Below are 23,213 nucleotides of genomic sequence, written 5' to 3'. Positions count from 1 at the left end.
CATCCTCATACAGAGAACTGAAAACACAGTTATATGCAGGGTTTGACTCACTAGAATATAATTTTGTTACATACTGTAAAGCTAGTTTTACACGTCGCTGCTCAAGAGATGGCTCATCAGCCTCAACGTACAGACTGTCAACAGGTGAAGTTCGAAATGAGCCAAGACAAAGTCTTAGACCTTGGTGATGAACAGAATCTAAAAGTTTTAGGTTGCTTTCACAGGCTCCACCATATACAATGGAGCCATAATCAAGTTTTGACCGGATCAGTGATCGATAGAGCTGCAGGGGGGTAGCTTGATCCCCTCCCCACCTAGAATTTGAAACCACTTTCAACAAGTCAAGTGCCCCCAGGCATTTAGTTTTGAAGGATTTGATATGTGGTAGAAAGTTTAAATGCGAGTCAAAAATTATTCCCAAGAACTTGGCCTCCTTTACAACTTTTATGGGAGATCCATTTAGAAACAGTTCAGGATCTTTATGCGGTTTATATTTTCTACAAAAGTGTATACAATTAGTTTTGGATTTAGAAAATTTAAAGCCGTTTTCAAGACACCATTTATTTATTTTATTTAAGCACAGCTGCAGTTGCCGTCCAATAGTATGCATATTTTTACCACGACAAGAAATGTTAAAATTATCCACAAATAACGACCCATCAATTGAATCGTTTAAAACTTTTGATAAACTATTTATCTTGATGCTAAAAAGTGTGACTGACAGAATACTGCCTTGTGGAACACCCTGATCCTGATTGTAATGGGCACCCGTGGCGAGCCACCTCCTCGTGGTGGGTGCTGGGTAATGCCAAGAGCTCGCCAACACCCCCGTTGTGGACCCGGGGGTATATTTGGTCCACCAACCTGTTAGCCGTGGGTTGCGGCCCTGTGTCGGTGGAAGAGGGGATCCTGGTGGTTGAAGGCAATAGGGGCCTGGAACCGTGTTCCTATTGCCTAACACACCACTTTGGCCCTGACTTCACCTAGACGGGTGGTAGAATGGGCCTGGTTCTATTAATCGGCTGGTCATGCCAAGCCCTGTTCATAGCTCACTTTTTGCACATTCAACATATTGGGTATTGGTTCTTGTGATTATCAATTTCAATATAAAAATCTTTTGTTACATTTAATTGCCTAGAGTCTAATGCCAGAGGGCGGTGGCTCATGGGCCAATCTGGTGGTATGGACCTCTAAGTTCTGAGTTTCTGAGGACTTATGTCATGGGCCGAACCAGCCTGGCATTTCATCTTTTAGATGTCTTAGCTATTTATGTCCTTATTTCTGGAGTATAACATCCCTGTAACCCTGGTGCTGCAGTCTGCTTTCCGCTGCAGCATCGTCCATGTTGACACTCGATGGCGGGTGGGGAGCAGGGCTGTCGAATAATATTCTAATACCATGGCTCTAAATATGCATTCTGGTTCATCAAAGACGTACAAGCGGAGACATCTTTCTTCGTCATCCGATGAGGAGGTATCCCCTTCAGTGAATGATTCTTGGCCAAGGTTTTTGGTTATTGCAACTGATGATGGGAGTCCACTTAATATAAACCCTTTTGCTGTTTCCAAGGGCATCCAGGGTGTCTGCGGAGAGGTAAAGAATGTCACTCGCCTCAGAAATGGTTCGCTCTTGGTAGAATGTATACGACGACAACAATCTGTCAATCTGCTGGGCTTGCAGCATTTTGTTAACAAACAGGTTGTTGTCTCCGTTCATAAGACACTGAATACTTGTAGAGGAATTGTTAGAGACAGGTCTCATTGTTTGTCAGACATGTCGGAAGAAGAAATTGTGGCCGAGTTGAAAGACCAAGGTGTGAAGCGTTTCATCAGGAAACAGGATTCAAATGTGGTCAAAACTAACACCTACCTTTTCACTTTTTGTATGACAGTACTCCCTAAATCTGTTAAAGCAGGATACTGTAATATCGGAGTGGAAGTCTATGTACCAAATCCACTCCGGTGTTACAAATGCCAAAAGTTTGGACACGGTGCAAGATCTTGCACAGGCCAGTCTGTATGCTCACGTTGCAGTGGACCTCATGAGAGTACTGATTGCACTGATACCATCAAGTGCGCCAACTGCAGTGGTGAACATCTGGCTTCGTCTAAATCTTGCCCAATGTTTGAATATGAAAGCCAAGTTCTAAACATCAAATACACAAATAACATCTCTTATTTTGAGGCAAAGAAATTAGTAAATACTCCATCTAAATCTTCTACTGGTCAAACATATTCAGCTACAGTTTCTTCGTCTGCTCCAAAATCTGGTAAGAAATCAGTTTCAACATCCTGTCAGACTTTAATATCTTGGGTGAATGCAACTCAGATAACCTTGGATGACAATCCTCCACTATCACATGAGTCTCAACGCTCCTCATCGTCCCAGACAGAATCTCAGCCAGAAGCCATGAATTCAACACAGGCGACAAAAGGCGTTGATCATATATCTAGCAAAGAAAAGAAATAAATGAGGAAAAAGACCAGAGCTCTTCAACATTTAGAAGAGTCACCATCAGTGACGGTTCAAAATCAGTTTGAAGCGCTTGACATGGAGATCACTCCTTCACAAACAGGGTGCAGGAGTGGCGCTACCAAACACGCACGGTCTCCAGTTGAACCTCCCTAGATATTTTTATGACATTAGTACAATGGAATTGCAGAAGCCTTAGGAACAATTTTAACGACCTACAATTATTATCACAAGATTATACACCATCGGCGTTTAGTTTACAAGAGACTTATCTGAAAAGTACTGATAAATTTGAATTGCGCCAGTATAATTCATTTCATTCATTCTCACCTGAAGGTGATACAGCCACTGGCGGTGCTTCTATTCTTGTGAGGCATGATGTAATCCATAGCTCAGTTCCCCTTAAAAGTAACCTTCAGGCTGTTGCGGTCCGGCTTACTTTGCAGATAACCTTTACGCTTTGTTCTTTGTACATCTCTCCTTCTTCAGCTCTTCAGCAGTCCGATCTTCAGGATCTATTCGACCAGCTTCCTAAACCATGCATAATCATGGGTGATCTTAATGCCCATAACCCTTTGTGGGGAAGTGCCGATACCAACAATAAAGGTAAAATTCTTGAAGATTTCATTGCAAATAATAATTTGTGCATATTTAATGATGGATCTGTCACATGTTTACACCCTGGTTTTGGAACCTATTCTGCACTCGATCTGTCGCTCACAGATGCAAACATATATAACGAATTCGAATGGTCTGTCCACGACGATCTTTGTGGAAGTGACCATTTTCCCACAATACTTTCAGCTATAAATCCGAATGATGAACCCCCTGCAACAAGGTGGAATTTTGATAAAGCTAACTGGCCATTATTCCAGACACTGTGTGCTGACAACTTACAGCCTGACTCTTTTCTCAATGCCCCAGATCCGATTCAGTTGTTCTCTGAAAAACTGAAGAATATCGCCGATGAAACTATTCCTAAGGCTTCTGCTAAACCACATATTCGCAAACCGTGGTTTACTGATGATTGCAAACAAGCTAGAAAGTGTAGGAAAAAGGCAGAGAAATACTTTCGCCGCCATCCTACTGTTCACAATTTTAATCATTTCAAAGTAAATAATGCTAAGGCTCGACGTACTTTTAAACAAAGTAAACGCCAGTCTTGGAAGACCTTTGTATCAAATATTAATTCACGTACACCAATGACAAAGGTGTGGAACATGGTACAGAGAATCAAGGGTAAAGGCAGAAATTCTAGTGTTTATCATCTAAAAGATGGACCCGAGGTTTTAACAGATAAAATTGACATTGCAAACACGTTGGGTGAAACTTTAGCGAGGCATTCTTCTTCCTCAAACTATAACACAAAGTTTCAAAAATATAAAGATCAACAAGAAAAACGTAATATTAACTTTCATTCTGATAATGGTGAAGATTATAATGAACTCTTTTCACTACATGAGCTGAATACTGCCCTATCGCAAGCTCACGATACGGCAACAGGTGCTGATAATATCCACTATCAGCTCCTGAAACATTTACCTAATACATGTCTTAAAACTCTTCTGAACATTTTTGATCATATTTGGACAACAGGCCATTTTCCTCCGTCGTGGCGTCAAGCCATTGTTGTACCTATACCTAAGCCTGGTCGGGATCATACAGATCCATCAAACTACAGACCTATTTCACTAACTAGCTGTGTTTGCAAGACCATGGAACGCATGGTCAATAATAGATTAGTGTGGTTTTTAGAATCCAATAATCTTATTACTAACATCCAATGTGGTTTTCGCAAAAATAGAAGCACTATTGACCATTTGGTTCGACTAGAATCATTTGTTAAAAATTCCATTGTCCATAACCAGCATGCTGTATCAATCTTTTTCGACCTTGAAAAAGCTTATGATACAACATGGAAATATGGTATCTTAAGAGATTTACATGATTTTGGTTTGAGAGGCCGTTTGCCTCATTTTATATCACAATTTTTAGCAGGCAGACAATTTCAAGTTCGTGTCGGATCATCCCTGTCTGACCATTATAATCAGGATCATGGGGTTCCACAAGGCAGCATTTTGTCTGTTACCTTGTTTAGCATAAAAATCAATAGTCTCTCGAAAGCATTACATGACTCAATAGATGGGTCATTGTTTGTGGTTGATTTTAATGTTTCATGTCGTGGTAAAAATATGCATACCATTGAGAGACAATTACAGATGTGTTTAAATAAAATTCATAAATGGTCACTTGAGAATGGATTTAAGTTTTCACAGATAAAAACCAAATGTATACATTTTTGTCGGAAATATAAGCCTCATAAAGATCCTGAACTGTTTTTAGATGGCTCTCCAATTACCGTTGTAAAGGAAGCCAAGTTTCTTGGACTGATTTTCGACAAACATTGGACCTTTTTACCACATATTAAGTATTTGAAGACCAAATGCCTGAAAGCATTAGATCTCCTAAAAGTGGTGTCCAATTTAAAGTGGGGAGGGGATCAAACTACCCTCCTTCATTTGTACAGATCACTCATCCGATCAAAACTTGATTATGGTTCCATCGTGTATGGCGGGGCCTGTCGAAGCAACTTGAAACTGCTTGATTCTATCCATCACCAGGGTTTAAGACTTTGTCTTGGATCTTTCCGCACTTCTCCTATTGACAGCATTTATGTTGAAGCTGATGAGCCTTCTTTAACCCAAAGACGTATTAAATTATCTTTGCAGTACACTACTAAACTATATTCGAATCAGACGAACCCTGCATATAACTGTGTATTCCATCCCCTCAATGAGGATCTGTACAACAAAAAGTCTTCTCTTGTTCCACCTCTAGGGATAAGGATTAAACCTTTCCTTTCTGCTGCTGGCATTGACCTAGAAAATATTTCTCCTTCTCGTCTGCTGTCTTCACCTCCTTGGCAATTGGTTAGGCCACAAGTCGACCTAACCTTGACTATATTTAAGAAATCAGAAACGAATGAGTTACAATATAAACAAGAATATAATCAATTACAAAGTAAGTATAATACATATAAATCCATATTTACAGATGGGTCCAAGTATGGTGGGGCAGTGGCTTGTGCCACTGTCGTTGGATCCAAAACAGTATCTTCTCGACTGCCAGATCATACCTCAATTTTCACAGCTGAAGCAAACGCTATACTAACAGCCTTAAAATATATCAATAAGCATTCCAAATATAAGCAGTATATAATCTTTTCAGACTCTCTTTCGTGCCTTCAAGCTATTAAGGGTCTTTCTACCAAACATCCACTTTTAGTAGAGATTATTGAATTGTACAATGATCTTGCTACTGGCCAATACGACGTCGTCTTTTGTTGGTTACCCAGCCACGTTGGCATTTCTGGGAACACACTTGCCGATCTTGCTGCCAAAGCAGCACTCACCAAAACTATGACATCACTTCTTATTCCATACTCTGATTATAAAGATGTCATCCGATCTTACATTCGGGATCTTATGCAGAAAAAGTGGGACACCTAGGCAGGTATAAATAAATTACATGAAATTAAACCCCACATTGGTTACACCTACTTGGGTTGTCAGTCTAGATTTGATGAGGTCATCATAAGGCGATGTCGTATTGGCCACACTAGATATACTCATGAATATCTATTGAAAGATGAGGATCCTCCGTTCTGTATCCCTTGTGATGAAAGAATCACAGTCAAGCATGTCTATCTTGACTGTGTTGAATATTCCATCACAAGAGATAAGTATTTTAAAACACGAACCATGAAGGATCTTTTTAGTAATGTTAATCATCGTTTAATTATCGCATAAAGTACGCCGTGCTTTAGCATTTAATATTTTAAATTTATTCAAATTATGCACCATGGGATGGCGACGGAAATAATGTTCTGCTTTTTCCTTGCCTTCCTAGCTTGTTTGCACTCATCGTTGAACCATGGTTTTCTTATGTGTGAAACTACAGAGGACTTTGGTATACACTCATCAGCTATGGAGTTCAATTCATCAGAAAAACATTTAATAGCATCAGGAACGTCAATAAAACAGCGAGCATAGCGTAAACGCTACATGTAGAGTAATTCTCACTGCAACAGCCTGCATATTAGTATTAAGTCATACAGGGCTTTGAATAACGTTTTGTCTGACTAGAACGGATGACCCGCCAGTGGCTCTATCACCCGGAGGTGAAAAACAATGATATGCATTAAAATGACGAAGGTCAAATGTATCTGTTTGCTTTAAATATGTCTCTTGGAGACATATCGCTGAAGGTGTAAACTCTTGGTCTAATAGCTGTAATTTATGTAAATTAGTCCTCAATCATCTCAATCATATTTGTGCAATGATATATTTATAATCTATGCACAGGGCTTGGCATGACCAGCCGATTGGTTGAAACGGGCCCATTCAACCTCCCGTCTAGGTGAAGTAAGGGTCGAAGGGGTGTGTTGAGCAAAGGGAACGCAGTCACAGGTCCCCAGTGCCCTCAACCCCCAGACTCCCGTCCTCCACTGACACAGGGCCGCAACCCACGGCAAACGGGTTGGTGGACCAAATATCCCCCCGGGTCCACTACAGGGGTGTCGGCGAGCTCTTGGCGTTACCCAGCACCCACCACGAGGAGGTGGCTCGCCACGGGTGCTCCGCACTCTTTTGGAGGGCGACAAGCTATGTGCCCTAGAATGGACGTTTTCAGAAACGTCCATATCTTCAAGAGACCCATATTTATTAAAGAATTGAATTTTATTTTGTGACCCTTTAGGAGCTCTGCCACTTTGTTGTTTTGAAGCATCAGGCTTAGGCTTAGGTTTACCTTTAGCAGTTTGTTGTCTATCAGCTGTCCATTGAGATTCAGTGCGTGACTGCGAAGATGATTTATGATCAGAAGGAGACTTTGAAGTTCCAGGAAGTGATTCCTCAGTCTGGAATGACATAGCTGGGTATAGAAGTTGTGGAGAGTCGCTGTTGACCCAAGTCAAGGTAGTTTGGCAGCTTGTAGATGATTTTGTTATTTTAGGGCTGCGCACAGACGATGTGTTTGCTACTGTAGCATAACTTTCTGTAAGGTCAGATCTCTTCACCAGGTTTTTTTTGCCTCAGAAAAAGAGATGTTTTGGGTAAACTTTATTGCCGTTTGCTCTTTCCAGATTGGACACTGTTTCGAAGAAGAAGAATGGTCACCTGAGCAGTTAGTGCATTTTTTAAAGTCACTGTCACAATCTTCTGTTGTGTGTGTCTTCTCACCACAGTGAGCACACACAACAGACAATGTGCAGGTATTTGCACCGTGTCCATATTTCTGGCATTTAAAACATCTGAGCGGTTTGGGGATGTAGGTTTCAACTTGGATATTGCAGTAACCTGCCTTTACTGATTTGGGAGCATTTGGATATGAAAAAGAAAACAGATAGGTATTCGTTTGGATTGTCTCATTGTTTTTTCGGGTTGAAAAACGCTTCACATACAGCACACCTTGATCTTTCATTTCACATGCTATATCAAGTTCGGACATGTCAGCACACAATCGATCCTGATCTCTGATGATACCTTTACTCGTGTTCAAGGTCTTGTGAGCAGAGACCGTGACCGGAATACCCACAAAAGATTCAATACTCATCAAGTTGGTTGCTTGTTGTTTCTTGCTGCACTCAATTAGTAAGGCACCCGAACTAATGTTCTTAACATCTCCTGCAATACCTTGAATGCCCTTTGACAGCTGATAGACAACAAATTGTTAAAACTAAACCCAAACCTAAGTCTGATGCTTCAAAACAACAAAGTGGCAGACCTTCTAAAGGGTCACAAAATAAAGTTCAATTGTTCAATAAATACGGGTGTCTTGAAGACATGGACGTTTCTGAAAACGTCCATTCTAGGGCACATAGCTTGTCGCCCTCCAAAAGAGTGCGGGGTAGATCCCCAATAAATCCCCCCAAAAGATAGTTTATTCCAATAATATTGTACAGTGGAAATGCAGAGATTTGAGGACTAATTTACATGAATTACAGCTATTAGTCCAAGATTTCACACCTTCAGCGTTATGTCTCCAAGAGACATATTTAAAACAAACAGATACATTTGACCTTCGTCATTTTAATGCATATCATTCTTTTTCACCTCCGGGTGATAGGGCCACTGGCGGATCATCCGTTCTAGTCAGACAAAACGTTATTCAAAGCCCTGTTTTACTTAATACTAATATGCAGGCTGTTGCAGTGAGAATTACTTTACATGTAGCGTTGACGCTATGCTCTCTCTATAGTTCACCATCTTTGATGTTTGCCAAAACCGATCTTCAAGCTCTATATGATCAGCTCTCGAAGCCCTGTATTATAATGGGAGATTTAAATGGGCACAACCCTCTCTGGGGTAGTGTAACTACAAACACTAAAGGTAAATTGTTGGAGGGCTTTTGTTCTGACAATGATTTATGTATTTATAATGATGATTCCAACACATATTTACACCCTGGTACAGGGACTTATTCTGCTCTCGACTTGTCACTTACAAATTCAGAACTATTAAATGAATTCGAATGGTCAGTCCACAATGACCTGTGTGGAAGTGACCATTTTCCTACTATATTAAAAGCTGTAACTCCATCTGATGTTCCTCCATCATCAAGACGGAATTTTAAAAAGGCTAACTGGACTTTATATGAAACACTGTGTTCTGAAAAGCTTAAACCTGAACGTTTTATTGACGTTCCTGATGCTATTAAATGTTTTTCTGATGAACTGAATTCCATAGCTGATGAGTGTATACCAAAGTCCTCTGTAGTTCCACACATAAGAAAACCATGTTTCAACGATGAGTGCAGACAAGCTAGGAAGGCAAGGGAAAAGGCAGAACAGTATTTCCGTCGCCATCCTATGGTACATAATTTAAATAAATTTAAAATTTTAAATGCTAAAGCACGGCGTACTTTTAAACAAAACAAACGCCAATCTTGGCAAAATTATGTGTCCAAAATAAATTCTCGGACACCCATGTCCAAGGTATGGAACATGGTCCAAAAAATCAAAGGTAAAGGTACTAAATCTACTGTCCATCATCGTAAACATGGAGATCAATTGCTTACTGATAAATCAGATATTGCTTATAAACTAGGTGAAACCCTTGCTAAACACTCTTCCTCTTCAAATTATGTACCAAAATTCCAGCAATATCAAAAACAATAAGAAAAGAAAACTATTAATTTCAATTCTGATAATGGGGAAGATTATAATGAAACGCTTTCTATTCATGAACTCCATACTGCTCTTGATCAAGCTCATGACACTGCTACAGGAGCTGATAATATACATTATCAGCTCCTGAAGCACTTACCAGAATCCTGCCTAGAAACTCTTCTCAATATTTTTGATGATATGGCACCCGTGGCGAGCCACCTCCTCGTGGTGGGTGCTGGGTAACGCTGAGAGCTCGCTGACACCCCCGCAGTGGACCCGGGGGGATATTTGGTCCACCAACCCGTTTGCCGTGGGTTGGCCCTGTGTCGGCGGAGGAGGGGATCCTTGTGGTTGAGGGCAATAGAGGCCTGCAATCGTGTGCCTGTTGCTCAATACACCACTTTGGCCCTGACTTCGCCTAGACGGGTGGTCGAATGGGCCCGGTTCGACCAATAGGCTGGTCGTGCCAAGCCCTGAGTATGTATATTCTAATGCATAAATTTCCAAAACCTTTTAAAGTTTCTCAAATGTCTTGGCTAAATCTTTATATATTTGAATTTCAAATGAGTTACTTCAATTTTGTGTTGTAATTTGCCTAGAGTCTTTTGCCCAGAAGGCGGTGGCTCATGGGCCAATCTGGTAGAGTAATTACTTTGTGATTATTCTACTTGAGTATATCATCCGAGTATGCTTGGTGTTGCAAGCTGGAGATCCGCTTGCTTTAGCATTGTCTTTGTGATACTCCATGGCGGTTGGGGAGCTCGGATGAAACTATACACTACAACATGGACCTTGAAACCCCTTTAAAAAAGAAACGTCAACTCGATAATGATCAAAGTACAACTGAAAGTTGCAGGAAATCCAAACAAATAGACTACTGGCCACGATTTCTGGTTATTGAATCTCCGGACAAACAACCAATCAAATTGAACCCGTTTATTGTTTCTAAAGCAGTTTATGGTATTGCTGGAGATGTCAAAAACATCAAAAGACTGAGATCTGGATCGTTGCTCATAGAGTGCAGCAAACGACAACAAGCAAACAACCTTCTTTCAAGAGATAGTTTAGCTGGATCTCCTGTTAAAGTGTCTATCCACCGGACCCTCAATTCAAGTAGGGTATTGTTAGGGATAGGCATCATCTTTTGGAGGACATGACAGACCTTGACATCATGTGCGAACTTAGAGATCAAGGTGTCACGTACATGAAACGATTCACTCGACGTGATTCAGAACTCAACAGTAATTCCAACGCATACGTACCTGTTCTCATTTGTATCTCCAACTGCACCAAAATCTATCAAAGCAGGGTATTGTTATCTGCAAGTAGAACAGTACATCCCAAACCCACTGAGATGCTTTAAATGTCAAAAATTTGGTCACGGGGTAAATTCTTGTTGAAATCCTATAACTTGCGGTCATTGCGGAGGGCAATCCCACGTGACAGAAGATTGTGAAAGCAACTATAAAAAATGCGTCAACTGTTCTGGGAAACATTCGTCAAAAGAGTGCCCAGTGTGGAAGAGGGAAATGGAGGTGAATAAATTAAAGCACATTCAAAACATTAGCTATGCTGAAGCGAAGAAACTCGTTCCATCCTTTGATCAAAGTGCTTCTTATGCTTCAGTTACCAAACGACCAAATCCTACTACAGCCTCTGTTGAATGTCAGACAGAACTGACACTGGTTCCAAATGAAGACCTTGCACAACGCGGAGAATTTGCTACACAGACTGACTCGTTACACTGATCTCAATCAGTTCAATAATTTCAATTAAAAGTGGATGTTTTCAAGAAATATTTTTAATAGCCTGAAGGCAAGAAAGAGAGTCGGAATATAATATATACTGTTTACGTTTCGGGTGTCTTTGAATATATTTGAGAGCTGTTAATATGGCGTTAGCTTCAGCTGTAAAACTAGAACTATTATATGGTAATCTAGAAGATAATGTTCTGGATCCAATGACAGTAGCACAAGCAACTGCACCACCGTCCTTGGACCCATCTGTAAATAAGGATTTGTAATTGCTATATTTATTTTTTAATTGATTATATTTTTGTTTATATTGTAAGTCATTCGTTTCTGTTGTTTTAAAAGTAGTTAATGTTAGGTCATCATGGAGCCTAACCAATTGCCAAGGAGGAGAAGAAAGGAGTCGTGAAGGTGCTATATTTTCCAGGTCAATGCCTGCAGCAGATATAAATGGCTTAGTTCTGATCCCTAGAGGCGGAACAAGAGAACCCTTTTTGTTGCACAGATCCTCATAGAGAGGATTGAAGACACAGTTATGTGCAAGGTTAGATTCGTTCGAGTATAGTTTTGTAATATATTATAATGCTAAATTTGTTCGTCATTGTGTAAGAGATGGTTCATCTGCCTCGACGTAGAGACTGTCAACAGAAGTTCTGAAAGACCCAAGACAAAGTCTTAGACCTTGATGGTGGACAGAATCTAATAACTGTACGTTGCTTTTGCAAGCCCCACCATATACAATGGAGCCATAATCAAGTTTCACTAACGGATTAGTGACCGGTATAAGTGCAAGAGTGTAGTTTGGTCCCCTCCCCACTTTGTGTTGGAAACAACTTTTAACAGATCAAGTGCCTTCAGGCATTTAGCTTTAAGGGATTTGATATGTGGCAGAAAAAGTTTAATGTGAGTCGAAAATAACACCTAAGAACTTGGCCTCCTTTACAACCTTGATGGGTGTACCATTTAGAGATAGTTCAGGGTCTTTATGGGGTTTGTATTTACGGCAGAAATGTATACAATTAGTTTTGGATTTAGAAAATTTAAAGCCGTTTTCAAGACACCATTTATGTATTTTGTTTAAACACTACTGCAGTTGGCGTTCAATGGTATGCATATTCTTACAACGACAAGAAATATTAAAATCGTGCACAAAAAGTGATCCATCAATTGAATCGCTTACAACCTTTGATAAACTGTTGATCTTGATACTGAACAATGTGACAGACAAAATGCTGCCTTGCGGGACACCCTGATCTTGATTGTAATGATCAGACAGGGTAGAACCCACTCGGACCTGAAATTTCCTGTCATTTAAAAAGTTGGATATAAATTGCGGCAAACGGCCTCGTAATCCAAAGTCACGTAAATCTTTTAAAATTCCATGTTTCCATGTTTTATTAATCATAGCATTCTTCACAAAAGATTCTAAACGCACTAAACGATCGATAGTACTTCTGTTTTAACGGAAACCACATTGTATATCCGTTATAAGGTTATTGCTTTCCAAGTACCAAACAAGTCGATTATTGATCATGCGTTCCATGGTCTTGCAAACACAGCTAGTTAGTGAAATGGGCCTATAATTGGAAGGGTCTGTATGATCACGTCCAGGTTTCGGGATGGGAACAATTATAGCATCACGCCAGGATGAAGGAACGTTGTCAGACGTCCAAATATCATCAAAAATATGCATGAGTGTCTCCAAACAGGACTCAGGTAAGTGCCTCAGTAGTTGATAAGGTATGTTAACAGCCCAAGAGCAGTATTGTGAGCCTGATCTAGAGGAGTATGAAGCTCATGGATCGAAAAGGTTTCATTGTAGTCTTCCCCATTATCTGAATTAAATTAATTGATTTCTTTTCTTGCTGTTTTCGATATTTTTGAAATTCTGGAACATAATTAGATGAGGAAGAATGTTTGACCAACGTATCACCAAGTTTATTTGCAATATCTTCTTTATCACTTAGTAACTAGTTTCCATCTTTTAGATGGTGGATGCTAGATCTAGAACCCTTACCTTTGATTTTCTGTATCATATTCCATACTTTTGATATTGGCGTACGCGAATTAATTTTTGATGCATAATTTCGCCACGAGTGGCGTTTACTTTGCTTGAAAGTACGCCTTGCTTTCGCATTTAAAATTTTACATTTGTTTAAGTTGTGGACCATAGGATGGCGACGAAAATAGTGCTCAGCTTTCTTCCTTGCCTTTCTAGCCTGTTTGCAATCATCGTTAAACCATGGTTTAACCATATGAGGAATAGAGGACTTAGGAATGCATTCGTCAGTTATATTATTTTGTTTATCTGAAAAACATGTTATGGCATCGGGAATATTATGAAAACGTTCAGTTTTAAGGTTCTCACGACAGAGATGTTCATACAAAGTCCAGTTAGCCTTATTAAAATTCCATCGTGACGATGGAGGAACATCAGATGGATTCACAGGTTTTAGCAATGTTGGGAAATGATCACTTCCACAGAGGTCATCATGGACAGACCATTCAAGTTCATTCAATAAGTTAGAGTCTGTAAGTGACAAATCAAGAGCTGAATAACTTCCTGTGCCAGGATGAAGATACGTGTTTGAACCGTCGTTATAAATGCATATATCGTTGTTTGAAATAAATTCCTCCAGCAATTTACCTTTAGTGTTTGTATTTATGCCACCCCAGAGTGGATTGTGGCCATTTAAATCGCCCATGATTAAACACGGTTTAGGTAGTTCATCATAAAGAGCCTGCCGATCGCTCAGTTGAACAGCTGATGATGGAGAAATGTATAAAGAGCACAATGTGAATGCAACGTGCAACGTAAGTCGCACTGCAACGGCTTGGAGATTTGTTGTGAGTCTAACTGGGCTATGGATAACATTTTGTCGCACCAGGATTGAAGCACCACCAGTAGCTCTATCACCAGGCGGAGAAAAATAGTGATATGCATTGAATTGACGTACGTCAAAATTATCTGTCTGTTTCAGATAGGTTTCTTGTATGGAGAGAGCTGACGGTTTATAATCTTGGATTAATAATTGTAAATCATTTAAGTTGTTCTTAAGTCCTCTACAGTTCCACTGTAGTACAGGCGAAGACATTACTTCTTCGGAGGATAAACAGGAGATCTACCCCTCTCCTTTCGTGATGGTGACAAGCTGTGAGTCCTGCCATGGCTTTGCTCGGACACATCCATGTCATCAACAGATCCAAACTTGCTACAAATTTGGATATGATTATTCGCCCCTTTCGAGGTTCTTCCACTTTGAGTCTTTTTCAAAATGTCACTATTTTGTTTTGACTTGTGTTTTGAGGCTGGTTGAACATTTGGTTCTGGGTTACGTGATCGTTTCTGAGATGTCAGCTGATGTCTGCGATTTAAGAATGTCTTTGGATGAGTCAATGGTTTGTGAACTACAGGTCACTTGTGAAGACCTTGACTGGACATTAGCAGATAGCAAGGTTAGAGCAGAAGTCCTTGCCCATGTGTAGTCTGCCTGGCAACCTACAGAATTATTTGTAATAGGTTTTTGCTTAGAGGTCTGAATAGATGCAACAACTGCGTTAGAGTACGTTGAGCCTGATTGTTCTTGTGAAAGAACAAGTTGTTTTGCCTCTGAAAATGACACGTTTTACTGATGCTTTATTTGTGAAATTTTATACTGAAGCTTCCAAGTAAGACACTCTTTGGAGGAAGATGGATGGTGGCCAGAACAGTTAACACAAGAAGGAGTTTTGTCAGAAAGGGTACCATCTTCACACTTTCCAGGACATCTGTGACATACAGTTTGATTGTGGCAAGACTTTGAACCATGACCATATTTTTGGCAGGTATAACACCTCAAAGGATTTGGAATAAATGTGTCAACTTTCAAATTGCAGTACCCCGCTTTTAGTGATTGTGGGTGTTTCGGCAGACAAAAGGTGAACAATTACATGTTTGTTTGGAAAGTTTCGTTGTTCTCTTTGGCAGTGAAGCGTTTGACATGGGTAACGCCTTGTGAGTGCAATTCTGTCACAATCTCATGTTCGCTCATGTCTGAAAGGCAACGTCCAACGTCACGGACGATGCCTTTACTGCTATTCAATGTCCTGTGAGGGGACACCACAACAGGAACATTCGCGAAGACTTTAGATGATTGCAGAATCTGCGATTGGGTCAGCTTTCGACATTCAATGAGCAGTGAACCAGATCTTAGTTTTTTTATTTCTTTGACATCACCTGCTAAACCTTCGATGCCTTTGGCCACAGCAAAAGGATTGAGCTTAAGAGCTCCACCATCTGGTGCTGACATAACAAGGAAACGAGGCCAGTTATCCGGGTTAGTGACAATTTCAGGAGTCTCATCCTCCGAATAAAACGAATCATCGGATTCATAAGAACGTTTCTTTAGGTGACACCAGGGATACCAGGAGGGTATACTCAAGTAGAATCATCAAGAAGATTTTCTACCAGATTGGCCCATGAGCCACCGCCTTCTGGCAAATTAAACTCTAGGCAAGTAATTTTGTATTTGCTTACAGTAAACAAGTGATGAAATTGAATTCAATTTTAACCAAGTCCAGAAAATACCCATTTATATAAATCAAATGTGTGCAAACCAACGTACATTGCACAGGGCTTGGCGTGACCAGATTGGTTAAACCGGGCCCATTCAACCTCTCGTCTAGGTGATGTAAGGATCGAAGGGGTGTGTTGAGCAAAGGGAAGCCCCCAGTGCCCTCAAACCCAGACTCCCGTCCTCCACCGACACAGGGCCGCAACCCACGGCAAACGGGTTGGTGGACCAAATATTCCCCCGGGTCCACTACGGGGGTGTTGGCGAGCTCTTGGCGTTAACAGGACCACAGGAACATCGGGCCCAGACTTGGTGGTACGCCTGAGAGTGTTCAGTGCAAGTTGTCGACCTTGGCCGCACATCTCTGAGTCTCCTCTGGATCTCGTTCCACGTGTGTTCTATCGGGTTTAAGTCTGCACTGAGGGTAGGCAATTGAAGACTCTGTATGCTCTGTTGCCTCAGAAAGTCTCTAGCTGCTCTGGCAGTATGGGGACGCGAGTTTTCCTGCTGGAAGACATGGTTTCAACGACGACCAAAGTATGGGGGAGTGAGTGAGTGAGTTTAGTTTTACGCAGCACTCAGCAATATTCCAGCCGTATGGTGCCAGTCTGTAAATAATCGAGTCTGGACCAGACAATTCAGTGACCAACAACATGAGCATCGATCTGTGCAATTGGGAGCCGATGACATGTGTCAACCAAGTCAGCAAGCCTGACCACACGATCCCGTTAGTCGCCTCTTACAACAAGCACAGTCACCTTTTATGGCAAGCATGGGTTGCTGAAGGCCTATTCTACCCCGTGACCTTCACGGGTCACCAAATTATGGCACGAGGAAGATCTCAGTGCTTGAACAATATAGGGTGCAGGTGTTCCATTTCCATTTCCCCTACCGGGACTAATATTCTGGAGCACAAAAGGGCCTAGTTTGGGACTGAGAGCAATAGCATCCCACACAATTGTGTTCAGACCTCACCACGAGTCTCTTTCCAGGACACAATCATCTGCAAAACGCTCCCGCGTCATCACTACACCCTCACTCTGCTATCAGTCGTCGAGAAGCAATACCGGCTTCCGGCGGAGAAGATTACAGTTCACCAATCCCGGGGACGAAAAATTCCAGTGATGTGCGAGTCGCTTGAGGCAATGTCGAACAGTAAGGATCGGACCCAGGTAAGGCCTGTCACATCTGACGTTTCTCTGCCTCAAACGCCTCCGCACTGTGTCGGTGGTGATTGGCCTATGGTGATTTCCAGTGCTTGTCTGTGCAGTTTCCATAAACCTAGTAGAACCATTTTGCAGGTGAGGATATATAATCTGCTGGTTTTGCCTCAGCATTGTCACGGGCGGTCTTCCACTGCGAGGACGGTCGGCTGTGCATTCAGTGGATTGGACTCGTTGCTGCAGGCGGTATATTGTTCGAACATGAACAGAACTATGATATCCAACATGTCTTTCAGTCTGGTCAGCATTCAGTATTCAAGTTTGGTCTCTCTGCTCCCTTGATAATGGTGGCCTGTTGCTACTGTCGAAACGTGAATGAGTCGGTGTATGTTCGGTGACTCTACTTATAGGGATGACATCTCGTGATGCAAGTGCATTGTCATTTTCATGAAATGCACACCAAAAATCTCGTCCAATCATTACTTTAGTAACAACGTTTTCACGACGTGTTTCTTTTTATCAAATACAAAACCTGAAACCAAAATTTCTTAAACTGTGGCCACGAACCAGATCTAGGTAACACATAAAAAGTGAAAAAATAGAAACTAAGACGAAACATAACTTAACATACAATTTCTCAGATGTTGTATCGCCACTTACAAACCTTTTAGAGGTAAAGGTAAAATTCCAGAGGGATATCAGTTGTCAGTCTGCTCTTGAAAATGTCAAAGCCATGCTCATGAATTTAGCAATATTGCAGGCACCAAAATTGGAGATAGTTTATGCCAGTGATGTAGGTGCAAGTGCTGTCCTGATTCAAGAGGAAGATTCAGGAATTGAACGTCATTTTTAAAAACTTTTCCAAGACATTTGACAAGCAGCAAAGGAATTATTCTTCCATTGAGAAAGAGACATTAGGCCTTTTCATAGTTCTACAGTATTTTGAAGTGTATCTAGGTACCACTGCATTATCAACTGCAGCGTTTACAGACCACAATCCATTGACTTTTCTTCATTAAGAATCAAAGACTTATGGAATGGAGTTTAACCTTGCCAGGGTTCATTTTTTTTATCAGAGACGTTAAAGGCAAAGACAATGTTTGTCCTGAGGCACCTTCCAGGTTGTAAATATGTTACGTCAGAACTATCTTGACAGAACGTCGTCGACAAGCTCGCCGATTGTGGTGTCTAAATCATGTCTGCAACTGTAATTTGGTGGGGAAGTGTCGTTTTTACAGATGAGTTCAGGTTTAACATTACCGTTGATGGACGTCAACGTGCCTGTAGAAGGGTGCGCGAACGTAATGCACAAGCCTGTGTCTTGGATATTAATCGCGTTGGCGATGATTCCATGATGATTTGGGGTGGAATGACAACATGTCAAAGAACCCCTTTTGTGATTTTTCAGGGCAACGTAATCGGTGTGGGCTAAAGGGATCAGATTACTTGACCTGTGGCAATTCCTTTTCTGCAACGTCATGGCCGTGGGTTAACATTCCAACAGGACAATGCCCACCCTCATACGGTAAAGGTTGCTATGGATTTCTTACAACACCACAACGTTGACGTTGCCCAGCATGTTTGGGACGAGACAGATCGACGTCTACACCGTCTTCTTCATCCTCCCTCATACAGCAAGGGTTTGCATGTATTTCTTGCAACACCATAACGTTGACCTACTGTCGTGCCCTGCAAATTCACCGGATCCCTCCCCGATAGAGCATGAGATGAGATGGATCGACGTCTACGTGGTCTTCCTCAGATAACGTCCTTGGCCTTGCAACAGAATTTAGCATAGTTTGGCGTGACATCCCGCAAAGCCTTCCTTGTACGTTTGATATGCTCTATACGTCGTCGATGCACTGCTGTTCTCAACGCCGATGGAGGCATTATTGAGCATGTGACATGGTCGTTTGACCCCTTTCTCATTTGTGGACTAGTTATGATTGACTTTTCAATTGAACTTCTCTATACTTGTTATGGTCTCATGATCCCTCCATTAAAGTTTATATGTACTTTTGACATAGTTACCCTACTTATCAACTGGGATAATATTGTTACAGTGTACAGTTTAAGTGGCTGGCATATAGTTACTGTGTTGACCACACACACACGGACACACAGGGATTTACTTGAGTTGTCATCATTCGGCCTATCTGCATATGTATACTTCCTCTTCCTAAGTCCAACATTGACCTCTCATCGTGTAACATTCAATATAACTGTTTGTCACTCTCAAACCAAGACGCAATGGCGCACACGCATAGGGAGTGAATTGTTCTATACCTGTCAAATCACTACGTGTATTTCCTCTTTTATCTCATGATGAGTCTTGGTGCACGTATGTAGCGCAGTAATCATACGATCACGCTTGGCCCCCCTCTCTAAGAAGCAAGTGGTAACATAGGGATGATAATGCGACAACATGACACACAGCTTTAAAAAAAAAGTAGCTTTGTCAAGATTTCTTGAAAATTAACACGTCTCCTATCTAGTCTTGTTTTCTAGTCATCGCATATATCTACTGTTATTAGGAATTGATCTTTTAGTTTTTGTATTTTCATTATTAAAAATGTTTGCTAAGTACGTAAAACTATATACTTTGCGTTATTTAGATTCGAATTTTCCACATTAACCAAGAGTTCTATGTTCACAATAAACACATCAAGGCTCATGTGTCGAATCCGTTACTTTATGAAGTTTCGCTGTCAATACTGGGACTAACAGAAACTAGTTGTAGTAATTTAGAGTAATGAGGTGAATGAAATCAGTTGAGAGAAATACAGGACAAGTAGCATTTTTTAACACTAATAACGCTTGGGATGATAAAATAAGGGTCTAGTGATTATTTGACGTGGTTGTAAAATGATTACAATCAAAGCTAGGGAGACTGGTAATGTAATCCACTGAGAAAGGCACAATTTTTCCCGTAGATAGTAGGACTAATTATCATGTGTGAGCCGTGGACTTTCAAAATTGGGACGACCATTTAGCTCATTGTTTGAATTGACTAGACTAATTAAAGACATGTGAAATTTCACTGTCAAAATTGGGAATTTATATAAACCCGTCAACAATGTTATACGTATGTGATATATTCTTTGAGGTGAGGTTAGGCATGAAAACACGCACGGTCATTCATATGTTTTGGTAAGCTTATATTTCAGCCCTAATGCTTTGTTCGTATTTTTACAACTGAGAATGCTTGAATTCTGATACTAACCCTAGACTGCGTTATGTAACGAAAGTTAAACAGATTATCGATTAACGATTAGATGTATATGCATTTCTAAACTTGACATCAGTGTGAGTACACTTAAACAATTTCGAAAATACTGACACACTTCTGGCAAAAAATATATAAATAAATAAAATAAATGCAGTCCTTTCAGTTCCCAGGACACCAGCATGCAACATCACCAGTGACAAGGACACAGAGATTCTAACCCTGCATGAAGCGGTGACACTGACCGTGGACATTACTGCGTATTACGATATCCGGGGCTCCCACTGTTCAGTAGATTCAAACTTCACTCTGCAGACAGGTGACGTCTCGCAATTACTACATGTTGGTGACCAAGGTCTTTCACCAATAACATTCAATATGACTGAAACACACTTGGGTGAGGTAAGGCTGGTATTCAACTGTCAAGTCCAACACTGGAATCTCAGCTGCGGCGGTGTGACCCGACTCAACAACAGTGAGTTACATTAAAACTCAAATGCTAACGAGGAGTATGTTATCACAAGTACTTCTTTGATTGCGATCCGTAATACGTAGCAGTACCACCTATAATGCAGGGCATGTTTTTCACCCTATTACGCCTTTTAGACTGCGTGCAGTCTGGATCAGTATTGAGTTTTCTTTTACACTGACGTTCCACACTGCATTGCAGCTGAGTCTTCGTTCTGATTGTTTTATTCAAAGTAAACCAACATATGTCTGTTTTCTGACGTATTGTCTGACCTTGTCTGAATACTCCGTTTGCAGAAGATAAAGCAATTGGACAAATAGCCACAAGCTCAACTATAGTTATTATTGCTGGAGTTGTCGGTGCCGCATTGTGTCTCATCGTCCTCGCCATCATCATTTTCCTTGTCGTCAAAAGAAAGGTAAACTGATTTGAACACGAGTCACTCTTCTTATCATCCTAATATACTTTTGAGAGTGTGGGGTATGTCACAACACATGTGTCACTATGCAAGCGAATGAGCAGTCACATGTTGTAAACCGGTAACATTTAATGAGTGAGGATATATCTCAAAATACCTAATGTTAACATGTCACTATGAGATACGAAACTAACTTTCCTCACAAATATTGATCCAAATTTGAATGATAACGACTCTTTAGGATTGCTTTGTAATTACACGCTGAATATGTGACATGGGAATATATTCATAACCTGCACTTGCAAGCCACAATTTTCGGTGCAGGTGTGGGTGTAGAAATTTCTTGCTTTGTAAATGACAACTGACGCTCACTGTTTATCCATATAATGGCATCACTCCTTAAATGTGCATAAATTAGCAACCTCAGGAAGCTGAATGTTTCTATGTTACTTTCTTGTTGGGTTAACAGGTATCTGAATTAACAGTACGCCCCCCTTCTGGAGGAAGTGGGCAGCAACCTGTGCACAATGTTGCAGTCAACTCTGGAGGATCTGCCTCTGGTAATAGCCAATACGTCCATGCACTGCATGTTCATTTTGGGTGCAAATCAGGTATTGTAGGTGTCACCTTTTAATCATATAACAGAATCATCACACGCGATAGGTCACAGAAATATATATGTTCAATCGGTCTGCAGCCAAATCCCCTGTTGACAAAATCCCCCCAGGGAAAAACAACAACCTTGGACCCCCTTAGGACAAAAAAACAACAACACGTAGAACAAGAAAACCGAATTAATAATGAAGGAAAAAAACTATTTAGCCGGCATCACACTTACAATGAAAAATAGCAAAAATTGGATTTTTAATTCAATACGTATACGAGACAGACAGACAGATGACAACCTTTACGTTATGGTATCAAGGAGAATGCCTCTCTAGTTCCTATAATATCACAAAAGCCACCTATATTGTCAGTAATAAAGGTGTATATCACACTGTTGTGTTCACATCACACTTGTTTTTACAAGTTTTTTTTTATCTGGCCTCATTGACTGATTATATACATACAGGGTTTTCAGTAAATCTAATTATCACTTCACATGCTGTATATCACTCTTCTGTGTTCATATCTCAGTGTTTGGGGATTTTGCCCAAAGGTTCTTATTTATTTTAGGGGGATTTGTTTCCTAATTGGTTTTGCCTTGAGGGTTTTTTGTCCAAAATGGTTTTGTTCTACAATCGCTCCGTCGTTCTAGTACACCACACAATTCATATCAGCCATTTCGTTCTAGCTGAAACACATCGTAGATGGAAATATGAATCACATAATTTCAGCTTGGTTTTATCACTCCATTTGTTTGTCTTGTCAAGTCACGATATGGCTGAAATATTGCCAATGTGACCGTATATTTTAACTCAGTCAGTCGTTCGTCTTGAGTCTATGTGCTAATATTAGATTTTCAGAAACAAATAGACTTTGCTAATTTCATCTAACTGTTTCAGGTGGTGATCACCTGCATCCTGAAGCTGGAGGAGAATATACGGCTCTGGATAGAAGTGCTGTCCAACCTTCAAACATATACGAACCTCTGACAACATACGAACAGATATCCAATATGTGAAGCGTTAAAAGTCTACGAAGACACCATATACCGCAATTTGACTTTGCATATGAACACATTCTCACCTTTGTACGAAAAACATTACAAACATCTTGAAAAACATTGCGATTTAGACTTATTACCAAAATCAATAATAATTACAATATAATATGTAAAACAAACACCATACTGAAACGATATAATGTGCAGTAGACAAGGGTGAAAACCTCCAGTATGTTGATAGACAAATGTATATCAGATCACGTGACCACATTATATTGTTGGACAAGCATGCGTATGTGTATGAATCCCATTCTATATAGAAGTAAATACACATGAGTAATATACTCAGAGCGTTTCCCTGAAAAATTAAATGTGCGAAAAGTCGAT

The 23,213-nt window shown here is 40.6% G+C and overlaps 1 protein-coding gene across 1 annotated transcript in view; it reads left to right on the top strand.

Moving 5' to 3' along the window:
• LOC137288273 (uncharacterized) overlaps window positions 1-22,815 on the top strand; it is a 90,099-nt gene extending 67,284 nt beyond the window's left edge. The window contains exons 5-8 of the mRNA XM_067820778.1: window positions 20,507-20,808; window positions 21,108-21,220; window positions 21,706-21,780; window positions 22,726-22,815. Of these exons, the coding sequence (XP_067676879.1) occupies window positions 20,507-20,808; window positions 21,108-21,220; window positions 21,706-21,780; window positions 22,726-22,815 (580 nt within the window). The remainder of the gene's footprint in view (window positions 1-20,506; window positions 20,809-21,107; window positions 21,221-21,705; window positions 21,781-22,725) is intronic.
• The last annotated feature ends 398 nt before the right edge of the window (window positions 22,816-23,213 follow it).

This window comes from Haliotis asinina, chromosome 1, assembly GCF_037392515.1.
Source record: "Haliotis asinina isolate JCU_RB_2024 chromosome 1, JCU_Hal_asi_v2, whole genome shotgun sequence".
Taxonomy (NCBI): Eukaryota; Metazoa; Mollusca; class Gastropoda; order Lepetellida; family Haliotidae; genus Haliotis; species Haliotis asinina.
Note: the sequence above shows the minus strand (reverse complement) of the source record. Positions and strands in the feature narration are given on the sequence as shown.